The 19,972-nt window shown below is 42.0% G+C and overlaps 1 protein-coding gene across 1 annotated transcript; it reads right to left on the bottom strand.

The window, feature by feature from the left end:
- Nucleotides 1-182: 182 nt before the first annotated feature.
- On the bottom strand, nucleotides 183-10,165 carry ankha (ANKH inorganic pyrophosphate transport regulator a). The gene is made up of 12 exons (XM_083936578.1): nucleotides 9,574-10,165; nucleotides 8,350-8,566; nucleotides 8,015-8,133; nucleotides 7,658-7,741; nucleotides 7,378-7,548; nucleotides 7,014-7,148; nucleotides 6,195-6,287; nucleotides 6,021-6,113; nucleotides 2,420-2,549; nucleotides 2,187-2,310; nucleotides 1,879-1,978; nucleotides 183-1,097 (listed from the first exon to the last, which is right to left on the bottom strand). Exons 1-12 carry the CDS (start codon nucleotides 9,667-9,669, stop codon nucleotides 966-968), a joined length of 1,494 nt encoding a protein of 497 aa, XP_083792704.1. The 5' UTR covers nucleotides 9,670-10,165; the 3' UTR covers nucleotides 183-965.
- Between the last annotated feature and the right edge of the window lie 9,807 nt (nucleotides 10,166-19,972).

The raw sequence follows: 19,972 nt of genomic DNA, 5'->3' as shown, positions 1-19,972 counted from the left end.
TCTTTATATCAACATACAATACATTTGTTGTCTGTCAATGGCATTGTCCACAAAACATTTCCTAAATTGGTGGAATAACATGGTTACATGGTATTTAAAGGAGGAAACAAAAAGCTGATTGTACACATACAGCAGCAGGTTCAAACAATGAGGACCTAAAGCCAATGTCAACAAAAACCAAGTGTTAATAATAAAGCAATTTATTTGCCAAATAAGAATGCCTATACAGTATATACAATACATAAGACAGTGGGAATACTACCAGGAAAATGCTTGGCAAAACAAAAGTAGATGGACTCCCAGACTGCATGGAAAGTGAACAATCATAACGATTTTCTGTAACACACGCAATGATATAACGAGGGATTCCTGACCCCTCTGGGCAATTAAATATACACATTGCATTACCTATATAAAACAACAATAATCTGTACACTGTTGTATGTAAAATACGATTGCACAACCCAACAAGTCCCACAACATGTCTATGTTTGAATTCAAGCAAGGCCTTGCCGCTTAATCTTGATAAAATAACATAAAATAATGAACTCTGTTTTTTGGCAACTCCACAACCACTCGACAGACGTTTCATTCTTTGCTGCTGAGGAGGAAAAGTTCTCCTGTGTCGTTTTTCCATGTTTACCAGTAAACACATGAAAGTGGTTAATACACCGGCGGATGGGATGATGCAAAACGATGAGAACTGAGGGAAAGGTTGGAAGACGGTATTTACACTGAATGAACACTTGGAGGTGCATGGCTTTCTTTACAGTGTGCGTTTTAATGGTGTGTTGGTCGTCGTGCAGAAGACCTCGTCACTCTTGTTCAAAGTTTAGTCTGTCGGGAGAACCCTCTGAAACCAAACCATACTCGGGTCCTCTCTCCTCTCCAGCACTGTAACACTCGGCAGTCTCCTCTTCCACAAAGTTCCACTTGGAGGTCAGCTTTACCTTCCCCTGCAGTGTTCATTCCTGCTCCTCCTCCTCCTCCTCTTGGAGCTCCTCGATGGCGTCCATCTGAGTCCTGGAGCACACCTCGCTCATCGGGGCAGAGTCCTCGCCCTCCACCACCAGCTCATTGGACATCTCATTGTTTTTCTGCAGAAGCAACAGGCAAAAAAAGGAATCAAAACCACAAAAGTCGCTGAGAAGCGGAGAACTAGCACTGCCAAAATCTGCGGCCCAGAGAACTGTTGTGCTGATCGAATACTCAATAAGCTGCAAAATGGAGGAACCACGTGATAATGGAAGTATTTAGGAACATGCGGAAGCTCCTGAACCCAATAACCTCAAATGCTTCTGGTTAGCAGTGCTAATTCATTACACACAGGAAACAAATTGGAATATGAGATTACAGTCAATTTAAATTCTAGGGAATCAATAATAAATAAAAGGGAGGCTAAAAATGCTGCACTGGGAACATTAAAATATGGGACTTTTCAGATCCTAAATGGATTATATTGTTAAGTCTCATGTGTAGATGTCCTTTCAATTAGGATGTAATGTGTCAATTACAACAAATTTAGTTAAGTAAAGATATGTAGAATGTTTGTATCGCTCTTGGTTTTCATAATAGTGAGACGGACAGAAAACTGTAAATACTTTAGCATCCACACCCATATATATATATATATATATATATATATATATATATATATATATATATATATATATATATATATATATTACTGTCCTAAACGAAAGGTTTTAGGTCTTTTTATCTTGCATGTACTCAGAATGGATTAGTTTCAGTTACAACCCTATTCAAACTAAACAGGATGATCGTAATAAGTGAGGGACACGCCTAGTTAAAATGGTTGCAGAAATAACAGAATAAGGTGTGTATTTATGTTGGCAATGACCTCCCAGGTGTTCTCACCTGTTGTCGATAAACATAGCACGCTGCTATGGCAACCATTGTGGACTCTCCTATGAAGCCGGCCAGGAGGGATCCAACCCCGAGTGTGGCCCCGTGAACCCTGAAATACAAAGGATTATAATAAAGGATTATTTCAGAAGTGGAAGTGAATCATCCTCCTGTTTGATCCTTTTGGGAATAACAATGAATATAAAAAAGCAACCATTTTACCAGAATAACACACAATACTGAATTAAATAACAAAGTGAGCCTGAGTCACAGTGCTGACCTTTGTGACCCTGACACTGTTCTCTGAAGTGTTGACTTACCCCATATAAGGCAGCACAACTAGACTGGTGATGAGGACAATGATGCGGAGAACGGAGCTGGGGGCCAGCACAAAGGTCTTTTTCAGGGTCATGAGCCATCCAGTCAAATGAGCCCGAACAGTCACTGAAAACACACAAAGTGGAAACATCACCCCACTGGTCCGAGCTACGCCCCGGCCAAAGCCACAGCAGGGGGGAAAATGCAGCTGGACGTCTAATCTATAGTGTCTTACCTGGCAAGGGAAAGAAGGAGAAAATTCGGAGCGGGACCACACACAGCTCTGCGAAAGCAAACTCCACTCCAATGATATCAACCAGGATCTTCTCTGATATGTGAGGAGTCCAAAACACCACAAAGCAGAGCTGGACACAGAATGGAACAAAGGCAAATTCATTTTTGCGTTCACTGCACCACAATAGAGTCGCTCAGCACGCCTCATTAGATTTCATTAGTTCATTAACTCGAGGGGTTTCGGATTGAGTGTGGGCCCTTTGAAGCTCTCATAAAACAAGCGAGCGAGCAAACGCATGACAGACAATGTTATTGTTTCTAGAAGCAGTTGCAGAGGCACGTGCAACATTACCAAAGCATCTCAAAGCCGTTCCTGTAATGTAAGCATGTTAGGGAGTGTTGAACAGAACAATAAACCTGTCTGATCAGAACATGAATATTACATCAATTTGTGTAAAACTGTATAGTTTATCTGCACTCCAAACGTAGAACAAGCATCAGGGGGCCTAGAGATCCATAAAAAACGTTTTTTTTCAGAATATTCATTCAAAGCGAACGCAAATTTCACCCCTATGCAAAAACTCAACAATTTTAAAAACCTCCGGGCACTCACTTGTACCTCCTTCTCGGTTGGACAGTCCTATTACACTCACTATCCCACTGAGACCTGGTTATATCCAAAAAATGCGCTTTTAACCAATCATACTTCCTGCTCTGGCAACTGGGCAAGGACTGGCTTCCTAATCTGCAACTAAACCAAATTCACCCATATTATCCCCTCTATTAATGCAATCAGCTGCGGTTAAAATCTCTTTTGGAGTCATTTACTTTCAAAGGACAGTGTTGATGAATTGGACATGCTGTTGTCTTTCACCCCTGAACACTGGCGTTGAAAAAGCAAATGCTAAACCCTTCTCAGGAGGAAAACTGCTGGCAGGTCTCACTGCTACCTTTCCTTATGCGAAGTTCTACATCACATGTAAGTCTCAGATGCTCAAAATAATCTACAAACAGAAGCTATACTGCGGTCAGAGATAAAAACCCTGAGGCCTCATCTTGACACTGAACCACCAAATCATCCGGTCCACCCAATCTGAACCAGGCATCTTGAGCACTGCACTACTCTAGTTGGAGTCCTTTCTCAGTACTCACAGGGGTCATTCAAAGTGGTGGCAAGAAAAGAGTCCAAGCATCACTTCCTTTCCACTGGGGTACCGCAAGGATCAGTGTTTGGTCCCCTTGTATTCTCAATATACAACACCTCCCTTGGTGCACTATGCTGATAACACCCAGGATTATCTGTCCTCCAGGGGACCCGAGTCTCTCAGCACAGACCTCAGTCCGCTTCAATCGTATCTCAAAATGGATGATGGAACACAACCTTCAACTATCTCCAAGACTACATTGGATTGTACGTCAATTGTATGTTGCTTTGGACAAAGCATCTACCAAATGAATCGAAAACAAAAATATTTTATGCTGCTGACACTGAGTCATATCTTATGGGAAGAGAAAAGATGACACAGCACAAGATTTTGAGTGCCCTGGAACAAAAGTCGCCTGGAGTAATTCCATGAACATGTCACTGTCTCACTCTTCTCATTTAGACAGGCAGTAGGAAATTATCAATTGCGCAAAAGGCTTTTAATGTGGTTTTGTGGGTTTTAATCCCCTTAACGAAAATATAGGAATAGATTACTGTAATTGATGATTTCATTCGGTGTCTCCTTACCAGCTATCATTATTTTAGCAAGGTGGAGGCAACTAATTTGTTTGGCTCCAGAGCAACTGCCGTCTCCCTTGACTCAGTTGCGGTTTCTCCAAACAAGGTGAGACATCCACACTCACCGTCTCAAGTCTGTTTTCATAAAATGGAATTATTTGTCACAGAAGAATACTCAGTGCCTTTCTCAAATACACTTTCATCTGCCTCCTCTGCTGTTTTTTCATTCTGTTGTCTTTCCTTAGTGTAATCACAACAAGCCCTGACATGAGAGCTGTCAGTTTCTGTTTTCAACACCGCTACAGGACATAACCTATCTGCCCGTTGTACTGTACCGAAGACACACCCCTCACATGCATGTTTACAGCTCTGAGATTCCACATCTGGCGTGCCACTCACCTCCTCCTCCTCCTCCTCCTAAAAGACCCAACCTTGGCCACAAACTTCCTGTTTTTCTTATTCGTGCTGTTGCGACAACTAACTGGGTCAAAGGCTTCTTTTTACTTAACAGAAACTCACTTCATTTTATTAACCTTGAGTAAAAGGCAAATACGAGAGAGCGACTGGATCACAGTATTCTTGCAGATCTGTTGGCATAATTATTCAAGCAGTTTGCTGAAAAACAAAAACGCTGCAGCAGCGTACACAGTGTGACTGCAGCACTCATTACTTAGGAGAAGAAGCACACCTGCGAGGGGCTTTTGGAATGTGTTAACCGATATGTTTTATGTGAATGCCTATTTTATTAAGCTCTTAAAGCTTGGATGGGAGTGTTAAGGGGAACAAAAGCCCATTTAGCCTCTTCACAAATTCCACCCTAATGTGTCTCCCTCTCTGCAACCCGAAACCACGCCAGGATGGCAAAGGAAAAGTACATTGAGTACGACTGCGACTAAGCTTCCCCCATCACTTTGAACATTAGTGTGCAGCTGTACCAGCATAATTATGTAGAAAGTAGGACCTTTTTTAGACCTCCTACATGTTGTCTTTGTTTCTGAGTAAGCAGTCGAGGTCAGAGATTATTTAGTGGAAAACCTGACAGCGCTGTCTTTGGCAAGCTTCGCAAAATCTATGTCAAACATGTTTCGGCATAACATCGGACTGGTTCTGTCAGTCTTGGGACTGAACCCTGACCTACACTCAGTATCTTTCAATCTGTGGTACAACAGGATTAGAAAAAGGTAAACATAGCGGAGGTGTTTTGGGGAAAATACCTGTTGGGGCTGCAGAAATAGATTTACAACCATGAAAAAGAAGCCAAAATACAGTGCATGTGCTTTCAAAAATATGAGTGCATGCAGTATAATCAGGCATTCTTTAATGCATTTTTGGAAGAAAAATTACTTGTGACAACTGACACCTACTATAGAAGAGGTGAAGTCTCAGCGAAAGACATCTTACACCAAACAAATACACTGCAAGTGTAGGCGTGCCTATTATGAAAATGGATACTGGAACTTAATGCTAGCGTATCAATTACCAGAGTGGGCCTAGTTGTTAACACTAACACTGTCTAAATTACAGCAATGCCTGAAAAGACATCATTTTACCTCATTGGGACTTTATCTTTTTAATTAATTGTTAAGCCTATGACAGAATATAGTCAAAAATGCCTCCCCAAGGGTACTCAATTTAGAGAGCCAAAAACATGGCAGTTTGGTTTGGTAATCGACTAAAATGATTCTTTGATTATCAACATTGTTGCAGAATAACTTTTCTGTAATTTGATGAACTGCTTCACCTCTGAACCACATTCATTTTTCCTCAGAAATTCCAGCCAGACTGATTGTTTCCGTACAGACCGTAAAAACAAACTGTTAACCACACCTTCTTTCTGAGCTAATTTATGCCATATTCTGAGTAAAATCAAGATTCTTACCGTGAGCGACAGAGCCAGACAGCAGAATGTAAACTTTTTAATGTGCGACTTGGTGACAGGGGTGCCAGCGTTCATCTTGTTGCTGGGGTTGTTCTGAAGATGAGAAAAGGAATATTAGTGAAACAATGACTTGTTCCCACTGCAGCAAATACTTGCTATGGGAGTCTGGCTTACCTTGTCAAAGGCAGGGTACACTGCTCTCAGTTCGGTTAACCAACCGTAGGGCATGTGACCCACAGGGTATGTGGCTGTGAGGACAGCCACGGCCTGGAATGACAAAGACACAGCAGCTAAGTCATCAGCACGCCACTGCTTTAAGGTTAAAAATACCACACAAGGCACGCACGGCTAAATTAATGACAGGTGTCTACCAACAGCAGCCATGAAAGCAACACGTGGGTCTGTCACTTTCTCAGCGACGTGCGGTTTTTCACAAGTTTATGATTGGATAACAGCCTTGAGCTTGTCATTGTGTCCAAACAACAACGGGCAGTGTCAGGAACAGTAGGGCCATGTAGAGATGTTTTCGCTCAGTGTAATCATGCCCTGAGTTTCACATGTACATGGTGAATCACCCAAACCTCTGGCAGCCGGTGTTGTCAATGATTTCCAGTTCATTCTGGTAAACAGCTTTGTATTGTCTCTAGTAGTTAGAGTCTCTGTAAGCCAGAAAGCTCCAGAGGGAGTTTGTTAGCATCTGGCTTTTCATCTGCAATAACTTGAGGGGAAAATTAGTCCACTGGCTTCACAAACACTTCACTATAAAGCCCATCTTAACGATGTCGAGCAAAAGCCTATAATTATACCAGCATTACTATCAAGCCATTTGTGGCAGCTTTATTAATAACACCCAGGTGGGATGTAAAAAAAACAACCTGATTTATTATTAATCATATATGACAGTTATGTACATAAAAAGTAGGAAAATAGGGAAGTGCTTGCTAGAAGAACAGTTCAGATATATTTGGTGAGTTAATTTCCTGACACACACACCTTTGTGGCATCAGAGGTCCCCTTGAGGTCGCGAGACACAAAGAGGTTGACGATGGGTCGGCTGATCCGCTGAGTGGCCAGGATGAGGGCCAGGGGCCACCAGAAACTCAGCATCTTTTTGATAGTGGCATCGCCCTGCAGGCATCAAGACGAATCTGATTAATCACTTGTGTTAAAAATGAGCTTAAATCAGGCGTGGCCTCTAGCTAAACTGGTAGAGTCCACAGAATCCAACCTATGGCCCTTTGCTGCATGTCACCCCCTCTTTCTCTTTTATTAGGATAAAATTCAACTAGTTCCATTGTCCCTGACAGGAGACTTTGATCAAAACAAAACAGTTTAAGAATAAAAAGGCAGCACTTACGCCCACATCAAGTCCACTCGAGTCTGGGATGTTGTCGTGGATGTTACAGTAGTAACCCAGACCGACGATGGTGAAACGGACCAAGGCACCCATATACAGGGAGAGGATGGGGATGAGTAAAGGCTCCACACATTCTAGGTTACTGTGGAGGAGAATGGCCACAAACACGATCTGCAGGAAAGAGCAGCAGCGATTAACACCAAAAATCATCAACCACTGAGCCTTCTTTCAACTCTTCAAATGCTTCCATGTGCATTAAATAAAACATGCATCTCGTTACCTGGGCCACGACATCAGAGATTGAGGCAGAGCCTACTATGACGCTGTACTTGTGCTTGAGAAGTATCCCTGCATGAATCCACGCCTTTAAAACAGGAACAATGGACAGAGATGTTATCCCAAGACACAGAGCTTAAACTAAAAACAAAGGATCTATTTTAGACATTTTCTCCACCACAGCTGGATGGCAGGCTATATATAATGCAAGAGAACTAGACTTTCAAGCAGGGAATACACTATCGCTTGAAACCAGCATGGACAGAGGATTAAAACCAAGTCCAGTGTGTTTAAATCCACGATTTCATGATGAAATGTCTGATCTGTAATGTAGAATAATCCTGCTATACAGTACACTCACCATTGCATCCAGTAAAGGGAACGCAGCCAGGTATAAGAAAGCCTTTCTTGTCTTGTGTCCCACAGATTCATCCACATGGTGGAGCTTATTAATGATGTAGTATCCTAAATCTGTGTAAGCTATGGAGAAAAAGAGCACACCACGGGTGAGGAGAGTAAAGGAGATCATTTCTACCTTGTTTGCATTGTTTTGACCAGGAGAAGATTGTGATCTTCCCCAGAAAGAAAGCTGTGGGGTGCTACAATAATGAAACTTTACCAAATACTTATTTTAGAGGATGCGGTTTAAGCGCAGCATGTCATCCCGTGTGCATAAACAAACCCTTGAACACACACCTATCAAGATGTGGAGGACGAACGCGATGACCCCGGCCGTCACCATGCAGAACACAGCCTTCCTCCGGTCCCTCTTGCTGTTGACAAACACCAAACCCACGTTCTTGAAGTCGCTCATGGGTCCGGTGAAGAACTTCATCAGGGAGTAGGCCAGGCCGTAGCTGGCCAGCATTTCAATCCCATCCTCTTTGACTGTGGCTATGCCCCTGTTGAGGGCCTGGAGAAGATACGGTGCGGAGAGGGTGAGGTGCCAGGGGAATGAGACAGCACAGGAGGGGGGGGAAGGAGAAGTTCAGTACAGTGGCATGACCAGCCCACATGACCGTGACTATGAGTGTAACTTGATCTATGACTAGACCGTACTCCGCTACATAGCCCTGCATTTAAAATGAATACCTGACACAATAAAAAAAGACTTTTGCTTAGTGGAAAGCAGTGAGTGGTGAGTGTCATCATAATGTGTGCACAGTAAACACAACACCAGAATCATTTCCATTCAGAACATTTACTGCAGCTGCCCTTTTCCTTGTGCAGGAGTGTGTGTGTGTGTGTGCTATTTATACCAGCTAACAGAGACATTACATAAACTTAATCCCAACATCTCCCGGTCACAATGTGTGTGTGTTTTTTTTACTCTCACACTATCTGCTCAGTGTAATGGGAGAGGGCAGCCGCCTCCCCAGACCAGTCTGAGAAAGGACAGGAAATGACATAGCAGAAAAAAACGTGACCATTAAAAAGAAAATCAAACGCCTGGTGCCTTTAATCTGTGTACATCCGCCATGATGTACACACAGGCCTCGATTCAGATTCACCTGATTAAGCAAACAGACAAAATCACAGGCAGGGGGTTTTTTTTGCTGCTTGAATAGGACAAGCTGGATAATAAAATAAATAAATTAAAAAAAAACAAGTAGCTCAACGCATTTGGTGACAAAAAAAACGTCTCAGAATAAACTAGGGCCTCCCTCTCCCTCTCCGTCTCCTTAACAATGTACATAAAAACCGAATGGACGTCTGCAGCTAAGCTTAGCTCTAGCTGCAACACAAGCCAACCGCCTTTAACTGACAAAAACACGGGTGGACATGTTTCAGACGGTTTCTGGAGCTTCAAAGATTGCTGCTTGGCAACAGCGGCCGTTGACACACGAGAACATAAACGTCACAGGGCGGCGGAATGAAAAACAAACAAACAAAACCGTTAAAACCGTTGGAAAACGTTACCTGTTCCCCGAGGTCGATGGCAACATTGGTGATAGCCAGCGGCACCAGAAAGCGGATGAGAGGCCAGTAAGGACTGAGAGATGGAAACTCCACCATAGTACAAGCCGGGAGGACAGAGCGAGGGGCATCTGCCTCGGTCTTTATTGGTTAAAAAAAAGGGAAAAGATTAGCGAGGCTTCACGGAGGCGGTTAAGACACCTGTATTTCTGGCGACAAAAAGGGGAGAAGTGGGGCAGCGGCGGCAGGAGGAGCAGAGACCGGGGCGCTCCTGTAGCGGCAGCGCTTCACAACGTTTCGACGAGTGGAGGCGAAGGTCAACGGAAATCTCACACAGGCGCATCTTCCTCGCGAATCATCATCAAAGGGGGGTGGGGGGAGGCGCAGGGTGACATCAAACACGGCGCCCAATTTGCGCGAGGAGGCGTACCTACTGTTTCCGCCGGTAGAGATTTTTGGACGAAAAGCGATAATCCTAGACCGGTCGGATTAGTTGTCTAGCTCCGCACTGACTGCGCCTGTGCTACGGAGTCCGGCTGTTGTCGAACCTCCCCGAGGCTGGAACCGACTGCTGCTGCCCGCACGTGGGCCAGCCAGGCATCCCTGCCGTGACATCATCATCAGTAAACCAGGCTTCTGTTATGATTACTGCCTACACACACACACACACACACACACACACACACACACACACACACACACACACACACACACACACACACACACACACACACACACACACACAGTACTGCATAATGTGTGTTTACATTATTGTGCTCTCTCACGTGAGGTAAAAAATGGATATTAAGAAATCAGTTTTGTCAGCACGAATCCTCAATCTGTACTCAGTATTGCTGCATATGGCCATAACTTCCATGATATTCATTTACTGTGTGTGTGTGTGTGTGTGTGTGTGTGTGTGTGTGTGTGTGTGTGTGTGTGTGTGTGTGTGTGTGTGTGTGTGTGTGTGTGTGTGTGTGTGTGTGTGTGTGTGTGTGTGTGTGTGTGTGTGTGTGTGTGTGTGTGTGTGTGTGTGTGTGTGTGTGTGTGTGTGTGTGTGTGTGTGTCTTGTTTTTATCTGCCCAGGGACTGCAGATGGAAATTAGTTTTTAGCCAGAATCTGGCAAAATCATCTTTTATGTTACTATGTAACCAATGAATTTTGTACATGGTCCCTGAAACAAACAAACAAACAAACAAACATTTTTGTAGGGATATTATATCTGTACAAGCCACCAAACTTTAGGAAAATGTAACTGGGCTTTGGTACAAACACTGAATGAGTTGAATGTGTGTTACTGCATTTACAGTGTGACAACCCCCCACAGACCTGCATGTTAAAGATATATATTTTCAGACGGCAAAATAGTTTGGTCCCATAAATATTTTGTTGTTTACATTCCTTTGAGGACATCAATTATATAGGATAAACACACATGTCCAATATATAGTCAAATACTGACCCCTGGTGGACAAAGCAAGAAGATAATATATGTCCAAGCCATATATTTGAATGATTTTTAATTCAAATATAAATACCATCATACAGCAATCAGAATATGCTAAAGAAAAGAACACAAGGGAGCTCCGCGTAAGAGCACACATGCAAAAAAATCCATAGTCATTTAAAGAAAATGTCAACAAAAATAAAGATGAACATTAACATCAGCACACTGTAAAACCAAATTAGGTGAATTTCACCTAGTCTAGTATCTATAATCCCTTATTCTTTAGAGTGTAACTCAGCCAGGGAAGTCAACAAAGACATGTTGGCCGAAGACAAACGTACTCATATTAACAGACGTTCGACGTATTATAAAGACAGATTTGACAAATTTTATTTTATTTATTTTATCATTCTTTTTTTATTGTACACTTTTCTATCTGTGATTCTTGACTAATGCAAAACTTACCTGTTATTTATCTTACTATGTTCAGAATCAGAATCAGAAATACTTTAGTTATCCCAGGGGGCGAATTTTTTTTGTTTCAATGTTTCTCGTTATGCAGCAAAATACGAAGGTAAACCATGAAAACCTACCAGCCAATAGACCTGACTCTGATTCTGGCGCTGAGCAGAAAAATAAAATGCAGTTTCACTTGTTAGAAACTGATTTCATTGGGAAAGATATGCACATTTCAAATTGCATGTACATGGTGCAACTTTAGTTTGAGCATTACAACTTTACTCAAGGTCTTTTTAGTGCATTAGCTTAGTCACTGAAGTTTTCTACCTGAGCAAAATACTAAATAATGCTCATTTAGCTGTTAGTCTCAGCCTTGAAATGCACATCACTGTCTGTCTTTCACACAAACATGCTGTATGTGAGTCTGCTCTGTTTACCGTTTAATGAAATTGAAGTTGAAGAGCTATGAGTAAGGTATGCACCCACAGTAGTGTCCAGTCAAAACAACGTTGTTTGTGTGTCTGCCTGGTGCCTGAGGGAGCTTGTGTACTGATTTCAACAGTTGACAGTCTTTCACCAGCAGACTGCCTTCCCTCCGCAGCTGTAACTAAAGTCAGATGTTTACTAAAGAGCTTGTATGCACACTTTGTGTGTTCGATCCTAAAGCTGCAACAGAAGTCCTTCATAATGTCAGGATTTCATTACATTTGTTAACTTTTAATGGGGATCTCAATAATAAAAGGTTGTCTTTTTGAAAGTAAATCACTGACTTTTACGAGCAGGTATTTATGTCCAGACGTGTGTTTAGTGCGGTGTATCCAACTGTGTGTGTACTACTGCTCAGTCTGTGGCAGTGATTTTGATAACAAAGTGTGTAGTGGTCTCCAGGTATCCTTGTATGAGTGTGTTTGAGCAGCCAGGACCCCTCATGAGTTATTAATAATAATGTTATGTAGCTCAGCTTTGGCTTTTGTTCTTGCAGTTGCCGTAGGAGGTGGCGACTCAAGATCACTGGTGTTGGCATGAACATTTTAGTACTCATTCTCCACGACTTAGAAAAACGTGTTAACAAGTTTCCCAGATTATTAAAACACTCCAATATTTCTTCTGTGTAGTGCGTTGAGCAGTAGGAAACCCTCTTTTATGGATTTCCAGGGGTGCAAATGCCTCTTATCACACTATCCTATTTGCTTTCAACGTTGACTATCATGAAGTTGTGTGGCTTTTACGGTGCTCTGGCTCCAGAAAGTCTTATTAGGCTGCCAAACATTCAGCAGTGAATTTGAGTGCTGTAATTATTGACAGCCAGAGATTAGAAATCTAGATACAGGTGGTTGTTAAAGTTTCCTAAACTTTGACGAGAAAATGATTTGTTTGAAAAAAGAAGAATTTCAAATAAAAACATGACACATCACTGTGCAGTGCAAGACTGTTAAAAGTACAGTGCTGTTGTGATGTAATAAAAGAAGGATTTATATTGACAAACTGTTAATGAGTGACAAATGTAGACAAGACAGCTTTATTTGTACAGCACATTTAAACATGGAGATAAAGGGCTTTAGGCAAAGGACAGCATCAACATGACATTTATAAAATCAGCAAAATTCACAAAAATCAAAGAAACTAAGATAGAATAACCAGATTTTAAAAACGAAAAGAAGTGAAATAAAAATACAAATGGATCAACCAGAGTAAGTACAGTAACAAACTGTCCAAATGCAATGAAAGTGCAGTGGAGAAACCAACAGCCATTCAAAGGCCCAGGAGAACAGCAGTTATTAAAGGTTGAATGTTATGTAGGTTTCAGCTGATACAGCCCGCCCCCTGGTGGACATTTAGGGCGCCAACAGCTCTTAGCAGCAGTATTTTTATTTTATCTTTTCATTCTTTATTTGCAAATTTGAACAAATATAGTACAAACAGAACAGTATGGCATCACGCTTGACAAAGATACAAGTGTATGTAAAGACAGTCAATTCTCCTTTCAGTAAACAATACACATTAAATTATAAAGACATTACATAAGAATACTTGCAGCCAAAATGGGTTTTCTCAGGAGGGGGGCGGGAGTCTCCCTTAGAGATAGGGTGAGAAGTTCAGCCATCCGTGAGGAACTCGGAGTAGAGCCGCTGCTCCTTTGCGTTGAAAGGAGCCAGTTGAGGTGGTTCAGGATCATCTAGAAATCGAATTTCACGTTGCGGGATTAATAATGTAATTCGTCTTCTTCTTTTTCTTCTAGTAAGGATGCCCCCTGGGCGCCTCCCTGGGGAGGTGTTGCAGGCACGTCCAGCTGGGAGGAGGCCAGGACCACCAGGACTAGGTGGAGAGATTAGATCTCCACACTGGCCTGGGAACGCCTCAGGATCCCCCAGTTAGAGCTGGTTAATGTGGCCCGGGAAAGGGAAGTTTGGGGTCCCCTGCTGGAGCTGCTGCCCCCTCGACCTGACCCCGGATAAGAGGTTGAAGATGAGATAAGAGACTTCACTCTTAGCAGCAGTAGATCTGATTCAGCCAAACCCGTGAAGTGTGTGTGTGTGTGTGTGTGTGTGTGTGTGTGTGTGTGTGTGTGTGTGTGTGTGTGTGTGTGTGTGTGTGTGTGTGTGTGTGTGTGTGTGTGTGTGTGTGTGTGTGTGTGTGTGTGTGTGTGTGTGTGTGTGTGTGTGTGTGTGTGTGTGTGTGTGTGTGTGTGTGTGTGTGTGTGTGTGTGTGTGTGTGTGTGTGTGTGTGTGTGTGTGTGTGTGTGTGTGTGTGTGTGTGCTGACCGGGGGAGCTGACCGGTTCAAACACCAGCAGACAGAAAAATCTCTCTCTCCCCTGCCTCTGCCACACTCAACAAATTGCCGAGCTGTTAAGTTTGTTTATGCGTGTCCTGAGTTAGTATTGTGTAACTTTAGTGTTTTGTATTCACAAGTAGTTAAGTAGGAGGAGAAAGCCCTGTTTGTTTGTGAACTGCATCTTTTCTCCTGTTTGAGTTCGGAGGTTAGGTAGGCAGCCTGTCATTTGTTTACTCGTCGTTTTCTACTCAGGTAAGAATAGGGCTGACTAGAAGTTATCTTTGTTGTTTTGGGCATTGCTCACCTCTGAAGCAAATAAACTGCTCATTTATTTGTGAACTGAAACTTGAAGCTGGCCTTTCTTGTGAGTGGCACACCGGCTGCGTCTAGGCTCCCCTAGACCAGGGACGTAACACTATCATACAGATATTTTATTCAGCACTTGTGTGACCTGAGGATGTGTTCCAGTAGATTACATCCTTAACACCCACATGATGTCTCTAAAAGGGAATAAAGAGCTAAGTAATGATATTGCGCTACACAATAATATGGCTTTTAACCACAGAGGAGCTGCATTTCAGGGAATGAGACCTCTGCTTGTTTATTCCTTCCTGTGACAGAAATGTTCCAATTTCAGGATCCCATAAAGCAGCTGATGCTGAGTTAGTCATGTAGGCTCAACTACAGAGAGATGGGAACCAAAGCACATATTAGTCAATTATGCTGAGACGGAGGTTGTCTGTATTTTAGCAGTTTATCACTCGTTCACTTCCCAGGTGTTTCTCCTCACAGATGATTGATGTTGTTTTCATCACGTGTGCTGCTGCAGAACACAGAGCCAGATATACAAATGACAACAGCTCATATCCAAAGGTCAAAACTGTCTTCGCCTCAGGTTTATTAGCTCTTTCTCTCTCTCCCTCAGTTTATCGATGGAGGGTCATCACAGCGACCGGGCCCCAAATCAAAAATAAAGCCAGACAGCTGACATCTTCATCGTCACGGCAACCTGATCTGTACCTCTCCACAGAGCACACCTGAACCACGATGCATTTAAACGACTGGTGTACTGTAGAAAAGAGGCAAATATTTCATCTATCACTCAGTTTAGGGCAACTAAGGGAATGAAACAGGTTTTTAAGTTGTTAGTGCATTCAAGGTTTAAATAGTATTTCCTTTTTTTTTAATTTTTGTTATACTGCTATTGTTATATAAAACATGTCATCTTAAATCCTACATGATAATGTGTATATATCATAGATCTCTTTGTATGAAGATGTAAATTAAATGTTATCAGAAAGTGTCAGGTATTTATAAAAGAAACAAAAATGTTTTAAGTGGGGTTACAATAAAGATATATAGACATATGGTACTTGTTTTAATACATACCAATTGTAATTTTCCTTTTACATGTATTGATTTATCTATTTATTATGTCATTTATCTTCTCCAGATCTAACTATGAAGCAAGAAATCTCTGAGTCTGTGTGTGTGGGAGTGTGTCTGTCATTTGCATATCACATCGAGAATTGTCCATCCAATCTAATTCACACTTGGCGGGTGTATTGCTGGGGACCCAAGGGAGTGCAGTGCTGATTTTGTTGCAGTTTGGCCAGATGGTGGCGCCATAACAACAAAGCCTACGTTTAGGCCTTTAACGCTTGAAGCGCAAGAATAGAAATGATTAAATTATACATTTTTCACAATTCTACATGTGTAGATATGATCTCTGAGTGGCCCTGACCCATTTGTTGCCATTTGGCCAATAGGTGGGGCTGTAGCAGCATCATATGATGGGAGTGAAAATGAGAGGAATCTTTGTTTGTACGACTGTCCTTCGCATATCCCAAGAACCTTTCATCCGACCCCTTCTGCTCACCCCTGACAACGCTTCCAACAGCAATACCAGGAGCCAAAGCAATTGGCCTGTTGCCAATGTGCACGCCCCAGTCGGGCACAACACTAGTATTCTTAATTTCAATTTGATGTTATAGGGTGGGTGATGAAATATCGCAGGGGCAGGGATGGCCTCTTGTCTTGCTGCACCTGCGCAGTTTAAAGAATGAAAAAGATAAAAGCAATGAACAGCTGATCGTAAAAGACTCTTTTATTCTTCTTATTATTATTTAGAGTGAAGAATAAATTGGTGCACAATAAGGGAATTGTAAAGCATATTTGGCGATAAGACCCCATAGTGATGTAGTATATTAGGTGGGTGGTGAAGATGTGATTAGTTTAAGAATATTTCCCCCTTGGGGTCTAAACAATGGTGGTGGTGAAGATCCGGATGACGGATGTGGAGCAGGACTGGGAGCTGGATGTGATGGAGACTGGAGGTGAATGGGTGGAGGAGGGATGTGTTGGTTCATACTGAAATGACAACTGACAGCAGCAGAGAGGAGAGCAGATTTAAAGTTTGATGTGAGGGAAACTGGTCAGAATCTGGTTGGTGTAATGGGACTGAACGTCCATAATCAGCTGGTGGAGCAGGAGCCAGAGTGTGTGAGACGGAGAGATTATGAATGAATGAGAACGTAAAGACCATCGCTTCGCTTCATATGGAGGATGCAGAATGAATGACATACTTATCGAGTGGCTCTTTTGACTAGATTTGACTGAATTTGGAAGGAAATATTTCGAACATATGATGAGAATCAACTACCAAACTGTGAGTCTATGTAAACACACTGCAGGTTAGGTTCTGTTATGTCGATAACTGCCCGTTGTCACTGTCAATAATTAATGACACAATTAGCTCTTGAGCAGTCTGACACATCTGCCACGCTCTCATTGCTGAATGCTTAGTTGGCAACTCTTCTCAGCGACTAAGCTGAACACCTATTGATTTCCTGCCTCACACCGAGACACCACGCCGAACGGTGTCCTGACTGTTGGAGGAGCAGCCCCGTTCATCTGTATTTGTCTGCTCATGTGCTCGCCTTCCATCGTATGTATGAATTTAGGTGCAGGTGTGCGACACCTGACTGATGGGAACTCGCACGAGACACAGAAGGGGAAAGGAGTGATGCAGCAGGGCTCGTAGGATGCTGGATACGCTGTGTGTGTCAGGACGCAGGACGTTGCGGTTTAGAAATGAGGGAAGTTCACAAAGGAGTCAAAAGGAAGGGCAACAGTCGGTGCTCAGAGTGTCAACATCTCCCTCATGATTCATCCAACAGTTAGACATTAGACACAGGGGTGCAATGTAACTAAACGTGTTTAGATTTTATACTTCTGCTCAAATATGGCAGAGGCAAATATTGCATGGTGTACTCCTCTACATTTATTTGACACTTGTAGTTACTTTTTTTACATTCAAATCAGCAAAAGTGCTGTTGAACTGCAAAAAAATCACTATACCATTTTGTTTTGTTCGTTTCCATCCATCCATCACCTGCAACCGCTTTTCCCTGACGGGGTCGTGGGGGGCTGGAGCCAAGCCCAGCTGACAGCGGGCGTGAGGCGGGGTAGAGACAAACAGAGACAGACAACCATTCACACTCACATTCACACCTATGTAGAGTCATCAATTAACACGTGCATGTCTTTGGACTGTGGGAGGAAGAACCCGGAGAAAACCCACGCTGACACGGGGAGAACACGCAAACTCCACACAAAAGGATTCGAACCAGGGACCCACTTGCTGTGAGGCGACAGTGCGAACCACCACAGCACCGTGCCGCCCTTTGTTCTTTTTATGAGCAGGAATTTTATTTTAAAATGCATTTTAAGACTTTTACATCACATTTAAATGAAACACATGCGTAAACCTGCAATGTGACTTTGCCATTGCAACAGAATCGATCGCATTATGAAGTGCTGCATATTTTTAGGCTGCCTACTCAAAAAGTGACGTTGATTAAGTTATTTAAGTTACTCTTAACGTTTTTTTCATTTCATCTGATTGCTACACTTTGAAAAAAAAGATTTTTAAGATTTCTGCGAACATGACATTTAATGCTGTACTAATGCAAAATATTTCCCTTCATCTTTTTTTATTCTTTAACTTATAACTCCTTTAATAGCCTAAGTGAGATTGTAGTATTATTATAAGGACTGGCCACAAATGCTCATGGGCACATCAGAGGAGTAAATCAATCAATAGTTGAGTGAGCAAATGGACGAGAGCAGAGAGGAGGAGACGGGGAGATTTCTCCTGTTCTCACGTCCACAGGAAGTGGAAAAGAAACCCTAAAGTGAAACGACACCCTCCGCTCTCCTCTGTACTCATTCCTTCTTCCTTTCCCTCCCTTCTCCACTTTCCTCACTCAGGGATGCTGTGTGGAGGATAGCGATCATAACCACCAGACTCATGTGTTGTGGTCATTGTGTTTATCAGCTCCGGATGTTTCTTGTGTTACTGTGTTTTCAGAGCTGTCTGGAGACACAGAGGGAAGCTTTGAGACGGACTGGCATCATTTCCTCTGATAAGTGCAGACTGAGGGGGCTTTGGAGAAGTCTCTCTCTCTCTCTCTGTCTCTCTGTCTCTCTCTCTCTGTCTCTCTCTCTCTCTCTCTCTCTCTCTCTGAAACTGTTTCTATCGCATTTGATTGACAAGAGCAGTGATTTCCAGCAAGTTTGGCAAATTATTTCTACATATCAATCTGAACAGTAATTGGCCCAGACGATTCGGCCGAATGAGTTCAAAAATGATAGCACATTTAGCACTCAAAGGACATTGTGCTCTGCTTATATAAAGACATAAAAAGGCGTTAAATGAGGAATAGATACAGGAAATAGTGTTTAAACCACAATAAAAGGATACAAAGAGAGAAAACAAAAAATAAAGAGCAGATGATGAAAGTGAAAAGCTAAAGAAATGTGTGAGGACCTATATAAAATTATACAAAACAGGGATAGATGTTTGATTACCAGACCACTGCAAACAACTGCATGTCAACAATTTCATTATTTTCTTAATTAATCAATTATGTTTTCAATTCAACAAATGTGTTTTGTCTAAAAGAATTCACAAAAAGAATAGAAAATGTCTTCATTTCCCTTCAAATTGTTTGTTTGGTAAAACTTAGAGACATTCAGCAATTCCTCACACCACAGAAACTGTAAACCAACTCAAATGATGAATCTTTAATCAAGATTGTTGTTGATTAATTTTCTGATGATCACTGATTAATCTTCTTATTGTTTCAGCACTAGAAGGAACATTTATTTGCATAGTGGCCTCTAAATCTCTGATCCTAGTGTCAACAGCATGCACACTATAATAATAGTCACATCAGGTAATGTTTGGCCTTTGATAGATGTTAGCAGTTAGTAATGTTCACGCTATTGACGATATACCTGCAACGATAATGATTCAGAAGAGTCTGTAATCCCTGCTTCACGACACAACGTCAAATTCAAAGAGAACACAAAACCTAACGAATGTATTCATACAGAAAGGAATGAATCATGCTATTTTACACTTTTTTACAGTTCATATGCACATCGAAAGGCAAGAGATTAATTTTAAATCCACATCCTGTGTGTTTTCTTGTTTTGAGAGATTGGAAAAGAAACGCCATAGAATCCTTTAACACACTTATTGTTTCATATGGCTAAAAAAGATGTATGACAAAACCAAAACTAAGCATAAACATTGGGAAAATGAACTTTCTCTGCATTATAGAGGACAAGAAAATGATTTATTTTCTCTATTAGAAATATTTGATTATTTATAGAGCAGCATGTCAGTCAAAAGCCTGTGTGCTTATTTGAACT

Source organism: Echiichthys vipera (assembly GCF_963691815.1).
Source record: "Echiichthys vipera genome assembly, chromosome: 21".
NCBI classification, from domain to species: Eukaryota; Metazoa; Chordata; class Actinopteri; order Perciformes; family Trachinidae; genus Echiichthys; species Echiichthys vipera.
This window is presented reverse-complemented; position numbering and strand designations above follow the sequence as displayed.

Excerpts from the sequence above, each read along its gene's own strand:
- ankha (XM_083936578.1), bottom strand. The coding sequence starts at position 9,669 with ATGGTGGAGTTTCCATCTCTCAGTCCTTACTGGCCTCTCATCCGCTTT. Across the intron at positions 2,311-2,419 it reads CTCCTTCTTTCCCTTGCCAG|TGACTGTTCGGGCTCATTTG; the intron begins GTAAGACACTAT and ends GTGTGTTTTCAG. Across the intron at positions 1,979-2,186 it reads GTTGTGCTGCCTTATATGGG|GGTTCACGGGGCCACACTCG; the intron begins GTAAGTCAACAC and ends TTTGTATTTCAG.